Source organism: Synchytrium microbalum, assembly GCF_006535985.1.
Source record: "Synchytrium microbalum strain JEL517 chromosome Unknown SmJEL517_scf0016, whole genome shotgun sequence".
Classification (NCBI taxonomy): Eukaryota; Fungi; Chytridiomycota; class Chytridiomycetes; order Synchytriales; family Synchytriaceae; genus Synchytrium; species Synchytrium microbalum.
The window spans coordinates 426,673-440,990 of record NW_022158365.1 but is presented as its reverse complement, the minus strand read 5'-3'; the positions used below and the strand labels follow the sequence as shown (position 1 = coordinate 440,990).

Below are 14,318 nucleotides of genomic sequence, written 5' to 3'. Positions count from 1 at the left end.
TGAGCAAAAAACCCCAAGGCACAGTCAGGAAATAACCCTCAGGCTTTCGCAACAAACAACTGTCCTCTCGGAGCCAGTTTCTCATCCTCTAATGTACGACTCAAATCATCTGGTCCATACACCCTAAAAAGCGAACAACCGTAAACAGCCACACCTCGTCAAAAAAGGACTTTGTAACCTCGACCATACCTTTTAGGAAAGTTCGTCATAATCCTAAACTCCTCACCACCCATAATCTCCGTTACATACGCGTACACGTCAGACATGGTATCAGCCTTACTAAATCGAGTCTTGGCGATAGATCCATCTGGGAGGCGTAGCTGTATGTCACAGTCGCCTTGCGGTTTGGGTCCTAGCTGTGTGGGTATGCTGATTTTTGATGATGCAGATGCTTGTTGCGGTTGTGGTGTTGGAGTGGGTGTGGAGGCACTCCCTAGAGTATGTCCAGACCCACCGAATGATTCTTGAGCGTGTTTTTTAATCATTGCTATACCATTGGCCAAAAGAAACCAGTCGATCAACTGCCAAACATTGAGAAGTCCAAAATCACACAATCACCATACCTTCAATCTTTGATATCTCAGCGCCAACTACCCTCTCAACCTCCTTGCCATGCTTGAACGTTATGATTGTCGGCATGGCTGTGATTTCAAGTCGGGCAGCAACATCTTTAAGCTTGTCAACGTCGACTTGAACAAATGTGGCGGATGAGAACTTGAGTTCTAGTTCATGAAGGGGACCAGCAATGAATTTGCACGGCCTGAAGGTGGTAATGTAAGAGCTCGTAAGAAAGGCCAAACAAACAAGGTTGACCAAGATGACAGTTCGCATACCAGCACCATGTTGCGAAACAATCTACGATCTAAATTAGTGAATAGTTTGGTTAGCAGTGACGAATATTCATGTGCGGCTAGTCACGGGCGTTTGCAAGATACAATGTAAGCTGTTGCGACAAGTGTTCTCAACGAAGCTGAAGCTCGGCAACAAAGGGAGAAACTTTAAAACGTGAATTACTTACCAGTGTCGGAGATCTCAGTAGCTCTTCGAACTCTTGGTCGCTTTCCACGCTCTTCATTGTGAGGGGCCTTGTGAGGAGATCTGTGATTTGGGAAACTGTTCAAGTCACGCTTCGCAAAGTTAGTAGCTTTACAGAAGAGCAGAAGACTGCACTAAATTTTCAAGTGACACGATTACACGAAACTTGAACTTGACTGTTGCAATGTTTGACTTTGATAGATATACAAACCGCTTATCTCTTCTACTATGCAATACTCCATTTTTTTACTATTTGTCCTATATCCCTATATAATATATAAACCCATCCTGCCTTCCTCTAATTCTCACTTCAATACAATCACATCAGGGGAACCAGAGTCTTCCTTCTTTGCCCTTTTCCCAACACGATTCTGCTGAATATTATCATCAACAATCCGACCTTCTTCCATATCCGGAGCATCACGTTTCCCATTCTCGTTTGTTGTTGTGACAGGTGCTGTGATAGATGATGTTGTAGATGTCGCAACAGCATTGGTTCCATCTCCGTTATGTTCACTATGATGATTGCCGTTTTGCGTCGGATGTGTTGGTAATAATGGGGTATGTGATAATGGTGTATGTAATTGATCCTGTTGTTGCTGTGGTATGACGGCTTCTGCAGCTTGCAACAACCTACTAGCAAGTTCCTGATCTGTATAATCGATTTTATGTAGTTGGGATTCGGGTACCATTGTCTTTATAACCGCATTTCGAATAGATTTGGCTTGAGCTCGTAGATTGCCAAAACTTGCATCGACCTGATCACGATACTGTTCAATTTCAGAGGCACTGATGGCAGCAGGAGTTTGGGATAGCTTCGGACGGAAGTGATCTATGGCTTTATAGAATTCATGTGTCAATTTATATATGCTTTCCATGGTGGACTTGAGGGTGAGTTGTGTCTTTCGGTGCGCGTCATCACTGGTTTTGAGGAGACGGTTTGTGGTGTTTGCTAGTAGTATTCCTATATCACGGACGACATTCAAATCTGGTGTAGTACCAAACAAGAGTTCGCTGTGTTCTTTACGAGAGTATAATAGATCTTGTAGTATAGACACTTCGGCCTTTGTAGCCTTGCTTTCAAAGTCAGTGTCTCGTAATATATCAACCATTTCAGCTAGAGATACACCAGCAGCAGCGACATTTTCAAACCATTCGGCAGCTGTACATCGTTTACTTGCGCCTTCACCGAATGGAATGTGATTCCTAAAGAGTGGGAATTGAATAAGAAGAAGAAAAGCAAGGCGAATAAGAAGAAAAGCAAGGCCAAGGCAATGAGGAATGAGAGTGCCAATTGACCTTGCTGACTGGACATTGCTGACTGACATACCTTAATACTATGCGTGCTGCGGGTTCAGGGAGTAGAGATACAGATTGAATCGTGGCACCAACTTTGAGATAAGTCTCGAGACGTTCTCGTACAGGAGCCAAGGTCTCGGGGGAGAATTCACTACAAAAATTATACCATCGCTCCCAAGTGGTGTCAGACAACTGTCCCAATCCAAGCTTGTCCGATATGACTTGACCACAATCGGCGACGAGGACTTCTATTCCTAGGGTGTATGCGACTCTAGTCAAGTCGACTAGTTCGTCCAGAGTACGATCGTTGAGATGCAAGTCAAAGGAGTGACAGTATTTGAGAGCGGCTTCGATCACGACCCAATCTGCAGTGATGAGACCATCGTCGGCAGTGAATGTCTGAGTCAAGTCCAGTATTTTTGACTGGGTATTGGCGGAAGATGCAGTGTCTGTGGGTGCATTCAACAAGTCCTTCAGGAGTGCACTTCGGACCACCAGCACACCCTTCATGACATAGACCTGGTTGAGAAGAGTGAGCGAATATAGGTTGAGAAGAGTGAGCGAATATAGGTTGAGAAAAGTGAGCGAACACAGATTGAAATAATACAATTTCCAAGAATCGATAAGAATACACTCTGTCCGACAGGCAATGTCTACCTCATGTTGTTGGAATTTGATGCTGAAGTTGCAAAAGTCTTGATTGTTGAAGGCTTGTTGAAGAACCATAGTGGCGTCCGTGGCCATCATTTGTCGATGCCACGTATGGATTATTATTCGTTGGCTCTGTAAACGACAAGGATTGCTCTGAGACTTCCAATGCTAGCTCGAGTTTTTCAAGGAGCTAATGCACAGTTTAATGTCCAAGTTCGCTCAAACAGCTTACGTGTACAAGCGAGAGAAAACAAATCTCTGAGTGACTTGGAAATCAACAATTTGTATCGTCGCTAGAGCTGTTGCGGAAAAAGACGAGAAAGGAGGCAGTTCTAGTTGTGAATCATTTGCAATGGTTGTATCGTATCGTCCAGTCGTGACAGATATTGAGGAATGCAGCAGATCGCGATTTTGTATTGATCTGATACTATAACGCGTACTAGGATCTATCTTGATGCCCTGTCTTGTAATGCTCTAACAGCCACGTCAACTTCTTTTTCACCAAATCCATCACTTTTGGGCAGCATGTCGACCAAGACTTATACCCAGTAAGTACACTGCTTTGGTTTCTGTATTTTGAGTATCTCTATCGATTGACATGGTGTCCTTTAATGCATCTTCTAACAATCACAATCAAATCCCAAAACAGAAATCTCGTCAAATCGGCGTCCATCAAGGAGGCGTCGCTTCACGTCCGCCAGCCTGTCGAATGGCACATATACGGTTATCCATTCTTGGTCCCTTACTCAATATGGGCATACTTATGGATGTCACAATTCGAAGTCGTCTTTGGCTCGCGTGAATTTGCATTCTTGACCCTCTTGCTGGCTATGGCTCTCCATGCTCTGGCCTTCTTGATCTGTCAATGGAGTGTCTCCATCAAGACCTATTTGACTTGTAGAGATGTATGTGTCGTGTTTCACGTGGAAGTGACAGTCGAGTGTCTGACTTTAAAGAATCTTGTTGTCTTCTTTTTCGCTAGGAATCTGATCCGTATCGAGCTCAATTGATCAAAATTATGCCAATGCCACATCATGGTGCTGCTGGAATATGCGAGATCAATCGTACTTTTGTCAAAACGGATGAAGGAAATGTATGGAGTTTGGATTCCTGCGAAAAATCATCGAAGAACTTGTCTAATATCTTAGTGATCTCGTAGATTCCACAACTATCATTCATGTTTCAAAAGAAAAAGTTTCTGTATAACGATACCTTGAGGAGATTCGTAAAGCTAGATTTTCCTGCATCAGGACCATCAACAATGTCCAAATTCCAAGGTCTTGTTGGATTAAAGACTGATGCTGAGATACAGATGTTGGTGGATAAATACGGAGAAAACAGGTACGACCGTGATAGAACTATTGCTGTGGCATGATATGAATGAAGTGTGTCATTTTTTTTGCTCTCGTAGATTCGACATACCCATCCCAACATTCCAAGAACTATTTCAAGAGCACGCCATTGCTCCATTCTTTGTATTTCAAGTATTTTGTGTGGGATTATGGTTTCTAGATGACATGTGGTATTATTCGCTCTTTACGCTATTCATGTTGTTTGTATTCGAGTCTACCGTCGTCCTGCAGGTATGTCATGTTATGATCTTACCTTTTCCTCCTCGTTTTAAAACTTTGCAAATAGCGTCTGACGACACTGAGAGAATTCCGAAGTATGAGTATCAAACCATATGAACTCTTAGCTAGACGTAAAGACTCTTGGGTACCCGTACAAACATATGAGCTGCTACCTGGAGACGTAGTATCAGTAATACGATCCAAGGAAGACTGTCCAGTTCCTTGTGATATGCTTCTGCTTGACGGCAGTTGTATTGCCAACGAAGCCATGTTGTCGGGTGAATCAACTCCTCAACTCAAAGAGAATATCTCGCTCAACGATCCAAAAGATGCATTTTCTATAAATGATGACAAACTACACGTACTATTTGGAGGAACAAAGATAATACAGGTATCTGCTCCTGGATCAGAAGCTAAATTACGTCCACCAGACGGTGGAGCGTTGGCTCTTGTCCTCCGAACAGGATTTTCTACTCAACAGGGAAAACTAGTACGGACAATAGTGTACAGTACAGAACGAGTCACTGCCAATAATTTAGAATCCTTGCTCTTTATTCTATTCCTACTCGTATTCGCTATCATTGCTTCAGCATACGTATGGATTGAAGGAAACAAGATGGAGGGTCGTAAACGATCTAAAATCTTGCTTGACTGTATCCTCATTATAACATCCGTGGTACCACCAGAATTACCCATGGAATTATCGCTCGCTGTAAACAACTCACTTATAGCTCTAGCCCGAGCATACGTATTTTGTACAGAACCCTTCCGAATCCCCTTTGCCGGCAAAGTGGAGGTATGCTGTTTTGACAAGACCGGAACTCTGACGGCTGAAGATTTACGTGTGGAAGGTGTAGCTGGCCTGACGGTATTTATAAACGTATCCGCAACTCAGAATTACGAAGAAGAGTTACGAAAGCCGAATGAGCTGCCTGATGAGACCAATTTTGTACTGGCTGCTGCACATGCTCTTGTCCATCTCGACGAAGGTACCATTGGAGACCCAATGGAAAAGAACAGTGTTAACGCTATTGGATGGACTCTACTTAAAGGAGATGTAGTGCAGCCACGACAAGGACCTAAACATCAAATTAGAATAATTAGGAGGTTTCCATTTGCTTCAGCATTGAAACGAATGTCTACCGTATCAGTCTTGGCTCAAGCTGGATATTCTCCCCGTACTTTGGTCGCTGTTAAAGGTGCTCCCGAGATATTACAAAAGATGTATACTTCTTTACCGGCCCACTATGAAGCTGTGTACAAGTACTGGGCGAGACGAGGAAGTAGAGTTTTGGCGTTGGGGTATAAGCATCTGGATGGTGTTATAAAGGCCAGCGAGGTAATTCAATGACGACTGACCTTTTTTTTTTGTTCTTTTTTTGTTCTGCGACGTTGAAGTACTGCAACTATTAGGCACGAGAATTATCAAGAGATGCTATGGAGTCTAAACTGACTTTTGCTGGTTTCCTGATATTCCATTGTCCATTGAAGCCTGATGCTATTGAAGCTGTGCGGATGCTGAATAACTCTTCTCATCGGGTAAATATATAGCAGTACCTGTACCTTTTTGCGCCATTGCTGACAATTTAGTTATTTCCAGTGTGTCATGATTACTGGTGATAATGCCTTGACAGCGTGCCATGTTGCTAAAGAAGTGGAGATTGTGACTCGAAAAGTGTTGATTGGAGATGTTCGAGACTCTAATGGTATAGTAGCTTATGACATATTGGTTTTTTTGTTTCTCGCTGGATTTGTTGTTTCTCACTTGCAACTATTGCATACCCAGGTTTCACATGGAGATCAGTTGATGAAGCGATTGATATACGAATAGACACGACATTGACAATCGAAGATCCTCAACTCAAGAAATACGACTTGTGTTTGACGGGTAAAGGTCTATTAGAAGTACAAGACACTGCTTGTTTCAATGCTATACTGCCAAGGATATGGGTGTATGCGAGAGTGTCGCCTAGTCAGAAGGTATTTTCTCCGTTTATTTTCCCTTTTGTTGGCGTTGTTAACCATGGACTATTGATGATTAGGAATTCATTTTGACTGCTCTCAGAAAGGCAGGATATGAGACATTGATGTGTGGTGATGGAACGAATGACGTTGGAGCGTTGAAACAAGCTCACGTTGGTAAGCTCGTCATTTCAATGCGCCGGAATGCTTTTTTGGCGCAGACCATCTAAATCTTGCTCTCTGCACATGCCAATAGGCATTGCACTACTCAACGGAAGTCCAGAAGACTTACAAAAAATGATGCAACAGCAAATGGAACGTCGCAAGCAAGCAATGATTGACCAACAAAAGGCCATTCGTGAAAGATGGGGTCTTCAACCATTACCTGATGCAGGAGCCGCTGCTGCTACAACAGCAGCAGTGGATCCAAATTCAGCAGAAGGCAAGAAACAGAAATTGCTTCAACAACAAGCTAAATTGGAAGAGCAAATGAATAAAATGATGGGAGATACTTCTGAAGAGCCACCAACGCTGAAATTTGGTGATGCTTCTGTTGCTGCTCCTTTTACGTCCAAGTTGGCTAATGTTGAGTCTGGTGAGCAAAAGAAGCGGTAGTGTGCTGTCCTGAATCCTTATGTGGCAACCAACTACTGAATCCTTATGTGCCAATTAACGACTTGTCAATCTCGTAGTCTGCAATATCGTGAGACAAGGACGATGTACTCTTGTTGCCATGATACAGATGTACAAGATTCTGGCTCTAAATTGTTTGATTTCGGCTTATTCTATGAGTGTATTATATCTTGCTGGAATCAAACAAGGAGATTGGTACAGTGGCACACATTCCTCCCTCAAATTCGACTTTATTGGATACTCACGTTTATCCCATCTAGGCAAGCCACCATTGCTGGATTGATGATAACAGTGTGCTTTTTCAGTATCGCTAAATCTTCTGTAAGGTAAATTTGGACTGCTACTGCAAAACAGAAGCTTACACATGCTCGCAATTAGCCAATGAGGGAACTATCAAAGAAACGACCACAGACAAACGTCTTCAACTTGTACCTTATTCCATCCATTCTGGGACAAGCTGCCGTGCATGTCTTTGCACTCATGTATATTAGAGAACAAGCTATATTATATGCTGAGGATCTGTGAGTGCACATTCCCATCAATTATACAAAGGAATCTTTTAGCCATCGCTTACAAAACTTTCTTACATGTTTTTTCAGAGATGAAAAATTCGATCTTGACGCTGAATTCCATCCTAATCTATTGAATTCGGGTATTTATTTGGTATCGTTGATTATGCAGATATCGACTTTTGCTATCAATTATCAGGTATGTGTTTTCGTGCTAAATTATAGGGGTGTGTAAAATGGTTTTCTGAAGCGTTTTTTGCAAACAGGGCCATCCTTTCCGAGAAAGCATTCGAGAGAACAAACCGTTATGGAATGGTCTCATTTCAGTCACATGCATTGCGTGTCTAGCAGCTTCTGAATTATTCCCTACATTGAATGATTGGATGCAGCTTGTGCCATTCCCTGGTGATGTAAGTTGAAAATCCAGATGCCAAAAATGTCAACGTGTTGTAACAGTTGAGCGATTAATGCTGCTTTCTTGTTCGTCTCTCCTATAGTTCAAGTACAAGTTAATGGCATGCATGGGTCTTGATTTCGGTGTTGCATGGTTGATCGAACAAGTTTGTTCATGGATGTTTTCTGATAATAAGCCAAAGGCTTCGCTGCTTTTAGAATAGAGTTTGGTTGAGGCTTTTAAGCTATTTGATTGATGGTGTTGAGAGTTATTTTCGTTGGTGTTTTTTTTGATTGATGCTGTTTCTGTCATTCTTGATTGTTGAAGTCCAGTTTTTTTTTGTTTGGAAATTATTACTAAAAGTGAAAACTCTCACTCATTTCCTCTATCAAAAAGCACAGTTGTTAACCTCAAGGCACTTCCAGATTCCCTTGGTCGACCATTATGAAAGTCTATTGCTTTTGATAAGATTGGAAATCTGACTTGCTGGAGATTACGTACAGAAGGTGTAGCTGGCCTGAATGAAGGAGTAACATTATCAGGCGCACAGAATCCTGAAGAAAGATTAAGAAACCCGAATGAATTGTCTGATGAAGCCATAGGCTTTCGCCATGGCTGCTGCACAGTCTCTTGTCCACATGAACGAAGGTACCATTGCAGATCCAATGGAAAACTGCTAACATAAACGCTGGTGGATGGACTTCTCTGCAAGAAAATGTGGTGGAGGCACGTCAAGGACCCAATCTGCAATTCAAAGACTCTTGAAGCTGCTTGTTTTTTGCTGGCTCAAGCTGAATGTTGGCCGTGCACACAGGTGGCTGTTAACGCGAGATAATACAAATAGTCATACTTTTAACGCCAGCATATTATGAAGCTGTGTACAAGTACTGGGCAAGCAGAGTATGGGGGCTGCGATATAAGTATCTGGATGGTGTTATGAAAGCAGTGAGGTATTCACACACCTGAGATAGCAGCTTCGTTTTTTACTATATGGCTCAATCGAAATTCGGCTAATAGGCATCAACTGATAGGCCTCGTGATGAATTTTTGAATCAGTATTACATCGGGTACGCAGTGTCTTCTCCTTCACATGTGGGTGAAAAGGTAGAGGCTGTTATTCGATAGTCGTTGATTAGAGATATTCGAGACTCTGTGATGGTATGCGGTAGACGACTGTCACTCACACTGGACTTTTGCCGACGCAATGAAATCTACCCAAATGCAGGTTTCATATCGAGACCTGTTGATGATACTCCAATAGACACGACCTTTGCCTCAAGGGTCTTCAACTCAAGAAGTATGACCCATGTTTGACAGGTAAAGGTCTATTATACAAGGCACTGCTTGTTTCAATGCTATACTGCCAAGGATATGGGTGTATGCGAGAGTGTCGCCTAGTCAGAAGTTATTGCTTGATTTTATGTTGGGCTGCTTTGGCGCCAGCTTTCTAAACCAATATGGTCTCATTTTAGTCACATGGATAGCCTGTCTAGCAGCCACTGAATTATCTCCTATATTGAATGATTGTATGAAACTTCTGTTTCTTAGTGATGAAGGTAAAAACATATCACATCGCCAAAAAGGGCAGTTGTCTTGTTTTGAATGCACATCTTAACGCATCTGGATTCACGTCTTAGTTCAAGTGCAAGTTAATGGCATGCATGGCTCTGGATTTTGGTATAATTGTGGTCGACTGGCCCAGTTTCTCTGTCAATGTTTTCTGAGAATAAGCCGACGCTTCGTGGCTGTCGGGAAACAATTTGGGGGTTTTGAGCTATTTGCTGATTGTGTATGCGGTTTGTCGTAGGTGTTGGTTGAACGCGGTTGTTTATGTCATTCTTATATCATTGTCGCTTTTTTTCGTTGAGCTGAAACGATTGGTTTGCCAAAAATGATTGTATTAATTTAGCGTCAGAATCTACAAGATACATCATCATGTGAAATTGTCCCCATCACAAATATACCTGCTTTCCTACTCAAAAGCTAGGACTTTAATATCAGTGACTTCATACAGGATTTCCTTCACTTCACCGTCCTCGCCCAACCACATTTTACCCCAAACTCGAAGCCTCACAGATTCATTGACCAACGATTCCAAAAATGAGCATAACGTAAACTCGTCCATAATACTCAATGTATCATCAGTCTTGATTCCATAAACGTTCAAGGCTCTTTGATCCAAAACTAGTGGTATTCCACCACCCCGTCCATCTGGTATTACAGCTTGTAAGACCTTATACAGTGTATGCATATTGCCATCACAGCATTCCTGCGGAATATTAGTCCAGATTTGCGTTTGTTGACATGTCTGACATTCCAGTTCACGAATGTCGCTAACTTTGAATGCCATTGTTTCGTTATTTATCTTGTAGCCGACAATAGTTGAGGTTACGTCCATGCATCCAGTGGAGGCTTTGTTATCAGGAATGAAATTGTGTTGTGGAATGATGGCAGCTGGGAGTGTTATAGAGGGTGGCGTAGAATGTATAGAGATAGTAGTTTCATTGGTAGTTTCTAGAGCTGAGGCTAGTATGAGACAAGATTGGGACCAACTTTTGGTTAAAAAATACAAACAGTCAATAATTGTGTAAATCTTACCCTTCAAAGTTACTCTGAGATTCCTTATAATAGTCGCATCATCACCACAAGCAAGAAGCACTTGCCAAATGTTTGAATCTCTCGTCTTATCATGAATGTGCATCTCGACTGGTTGCTGATCCTCGCCAATGAGAACGGCAATGCCACTCCTATAATCCACTTCCATCACAATGGCAATGACATCTATTTGTTCATTTGGTCTCAGTATCGACTGGCATAGAATCTCAGGATTTGTAGTAGAGGGTCCTAGTAAAGGGTTGAGATGGCAATTTATTTTGCGATACAGCTGATGAGATATAACAATCTTCAACCTACTTTGACGAGTCCGATGCAACGACTGCTCAAGGCTTGTCAAAAAGCTTCTATATACAGACTTTGTCCAAGTAGCCAGGTCAGCGATAGAGCTTTTGTCCACCTGAATTATCTTATCACTTGGATTGTTGGATACTAAGTCAAGTAAGAGCTGCATGACACAGTCCCAATTGGCGACTGCACCGACAACGTCATTGAAAACATCTCCTTTGACACCTACAAGACAGTGGGAAGTCTTAGTCGATATATCTGCTGGGTTGTAACTACCAAATGTTTCAGTTTACAAGCACAAAAATCCAAATAATGAACAGAAAATGTGGGTAGGAACACACTCTTACTTGAAAAGTACACAATCTCTCCACAACGAAACTGGCATTTGAGCGCCTTGTCTCCAAAAAGTGTAACTCTTAAATCTCTAGACTGATCTAAAATTCTGAGCACTAACAACGTCACCATATTACCCCTTCGAGACTTGAAGCTTTTTATCGGTTGAATATCAATGACAAGCCCCATGATGGAAGCAGCCTGCGTTTTCGGAGTCACTTGATCTAGCGACCATTGTGTTCTTGTTACAGTCTTTGCCTTTTTACGAGCTGGAGCTGCTAGGGGTTGCAGGAGTGGTCGTTTAGCAGATACAGGCTTTACGACTTCAACCTCGACTAGATCTGTTTGCGTATATAGGTATGGTCTTGGATCTAGAATTGGCACGACTTCCATAGGAATGGTATTGGGCAAGTGGCCATACGATGGTAAAACCTCATCAGTCTCAGGTTCTAGATCTTGATATGAGTCTGGCAGCAATGTCTTTTCCATTTCTTCTGGATCTTGATATGGATTTGGCAGCGGCAGATTGTCGGTTCCATCATCGTCCACTATCTCATCAACTTGATCGAGGTGATTGCTGTCAGATTCGACAGGTGCTAGATCGAAAGCTTTACGAGCTTTGGGAACCTTGAATCTTGGTAGATTATGTAGAGCTGCGAAGTACCTAAAGACATTGCCCTTCTCCTCTATGGCCACTTCTTGCTGAGTTGCCTGCATCGAAGCTGCGATACTTGATGTTTGATGTGATGATGCAGCCAATGAGACAAGACTAGAAAAGGACACAAGAATCTTTTTAGCCGACAGGTATTAACACGTAAAGAAGTCCTTCAATACAAGAAAACAAGTCTAGCAAACAAAGGAAGCATTTCACTTCCACAACTAGACCTTCCAAAATCAAGCTTGCAACGACGTGACAGCAAGCAAGTATAACGAATTAGAATTATTACAAGATCAACTTGATCAAATTCAGTCTCCTTAGTAGTCCCGATCCTCTCCAGCGCTTGTTGTCGTTGTCGTCAACCTGACGCGTCACCAATTCCATAAAACACAAGTTTGAAAGCATCATTGTAAAATGGAGGTAAGCCATATCAATTACACTATCTATTGTACATTTACAGTATCCATTTACTTACATTCCTATCTCCTCTTCCTAGGTGTTGATTGGAATTACAGGCAAAGACTTCGTCTTGTGTGCAGCAGATGCAACAGCTGCCAGGTCCATCGTCGTCATGAAATCCGGCGAAGATAAATCCAGAGAACTCAACAAAAATACTCTGATGCTCTACACCGGTGAAGCTGGCGACACAGTCCAGTTTGCAGAATACATTCAACGAAACATTCAATTGTATACAATCAAGAATGGCATACAATTGTCTACTACAGCAACTGCAAACTTTACAAGGAGGGAACTCGCTGACAGTCTACGAAGTCGCGTAAGTCTTGTATGCAATGAAAGGGTTGGATGTGTGGTGGAGGACATGTGTCGATGTTTGGTCATTGTTATCAACATATCAACAACTACTTATACACCAATGCACCCAACCATACAGAACTCGTACAAGGTCAACCTATTGATTGCTGGCTGTGATCCAAAATCAGGAACTCCAGAACTACATTGGTTGGACTACTTGGCTTCAAGCGTCAAACTAAACTTTGCCGCTCAGGGATATGCTTCTTACTTTACAATGGCTACTATGGATCGCTTTTGGCAACCTGATATGTCTCTCGAAGAAGCTATAGCTCTACTTCGCAAATGTCTACACGAATTGAAGGTTCGATTCGTGGGAAATTTGCCACTCTTTGTAGTTAAAGTAGTAGACAAGAATGGTATTCGTGTCATTGAATTGTAGGGAGCTGGAATGTGCTGTATATAAAATATAGGATGACGCTTTACAAGTTACATTTGAAGATGCACTCGCCCTTGTTGTTCTGCACTTTGAATGTCGATCGAATGACTGCCGTATGGCTAGTTCCAGTAAACGAAGACTGTAAATATAACATAGAGATCATAATCACATATCTCAAAGACAGACCTACTATGCCACCAGATACCCAAATGCGTCAAACGTAAACGCAGCGATCTAGCATTCAAGACAAATTACAAGAGGTTCAAAAGTAGCAGACAGTAAGAATGCTGCATACTTTCACGTGAATATACGCTCGTTTTCCTAATTGGATTGAACTTCCAATGTCGATTTTGACGCCCCAAAACTTCCAAATATTCAAACAAACACGCAAATGCAAGGATTAAGAGGAAGGAGGTCTCTCTTCTCCTCCAGTTTGCTGTATCCATCAATTCACCATTCAGAGAACGTGGCTATGGGCTGCACTCTCCGGACTTCGGATCTGTCAAGTCGTTATTATGCAACATTTGTCGAACCGTGTTTCGCGACGAACAAACACCTTTTTTGAGATCTCAGGTTTCTATCAGAACTAGATCTCTCATGAGCGGATAAAGGCGATCATGGTGTAACAAGCTCTGTGGCAGTCCTTGTCAGATCCGCCACACCAGTGTAGCTTACATCAACCATTTGGTACTTCTGGATATCCTGAACTCACTGTCTGTGCTAAAGGATGGAAAGTGGAGGGATGGAGCCGAGGTGCTGACATCGTTGGTGCCAAATGTATGCTGGACACACCTAGGAAGGTGGTCTGCAAGTTCGACCTGACTTGCCCATCATTCTGCAAGCTGTTGAAGGAAACCCATAAAGATCTGAACATCTTCTCCGAGGGCTAAGGGCCTCATTGACAGCTGGCTGGTACCATTTGGCTGGCGCTCACGGCAGTGGCCAGGGGAGAAGATGTAAAATGAGTTGTTAATGGATGCTGCGAGGCCCCATCATGTATGTTTGTTTGTTTCTACCCCTTCGCTATGATATTTGGTAAAGACAGCATCATGGCATACTTTGTTTCTGTAGTGTTTGACGTTCGGGTCGAACACAAGGTGAGCTTGCATTCGTTGTTGTACTAGGGACTGAGAGTTGTAGATTGTGATTTGTAAATAGTCCAAAGCATATTAGTTCATTGGTA

The 14,318-nt window shown here is 42.4% G+C and overlaps 3 protein-coding genes across 3 annotated transcripts; 2 read left to right on the top strand and 1 right to left on the bottom strand.

Moving 5' to 3' along the window:
• Nucleotides 1-38: 38 nt before the first annotated feature.
• SmJEL517_g03263 (uncharacterized protein) lies at nucleotides 39-1,075 on the bottom strand (the record flags this gene model as incomplete). Its single annotated transcript, XM_031169191.1, has 5 exons — nucleotides 39-123; nucleotides 190-487; nucleotides 564-760; nucleotides 834-862; nucleotides 1,019-1,075. The coding sequence occupies 5 exons, from the start codon at nucleotides 1,073-1,075 to the stop codon at nucleotides 39-41; spliced, it is 666 nt and encodes a 221-aa protein (XP_031024856.1).
• A 2,435-nt stretch (nucleotides 1,076-3,510) lies between these two features.
• SmJEL517_g03262 (uncharacterized protein) lies at nucleotides 3,511-8,277 on the top strand (the record flags this gene model as incomplete). Its single annotated transcript, XM_031169190.1, has 17 exons — nucleotides 3,511-3,533; nucleotides 3,635-3,890; nucleotides 3,968-4,078; nucleotides 4,145-4,326; nucleotides 4,397-4,568; nucleotides 4,624-5,895; nucleotides 5,970-6,095; nucleotides 6,157-6,262; nucleotides 6,343-6,536; nucleotides 6,599-6,695; nucleotides 6,775-7,113; nucleotides 7,211-7,346; nucleotides 7,412-7,472; nucleotides 7,530-7,672; nucleotides 7,751-7,859; nucleotides 7,927-8,070; nucleotides 8,158-8,277. The coding sequence occupies 17 exons, from the start codon at nucleotides 3,511-3,513 to the stop codon at nucleotides 8,275-8,277; spliced, it is 3,591 nt and encodes a 1,196-aa protein (XP_031024855.1).
• Nucleotides 8,278-12,360: 4,083 nt separating this feature from the next.
• Nucleotides 12,361-13,138, top strand: SmJEL517_g03261 (uncharacterized protein; the record flags this gene model as incomplete). The annotated part of the gene is made up of 2 exons (XM_031169189.1): nucleotides 12,361-12,366; nucleotides 12,443-13,138. The coding sequence occupies 2 exons, from the start codon at nucleotides 12,361-12,363 to the stop codon at nucleotides 13,136-13,138; spliced, it is 702 nt and encodes a 233-aa protein (XP_031024858.1).
• Nucleotides 13,139-14,318: the final 1,180 nt, after the last annotated feature.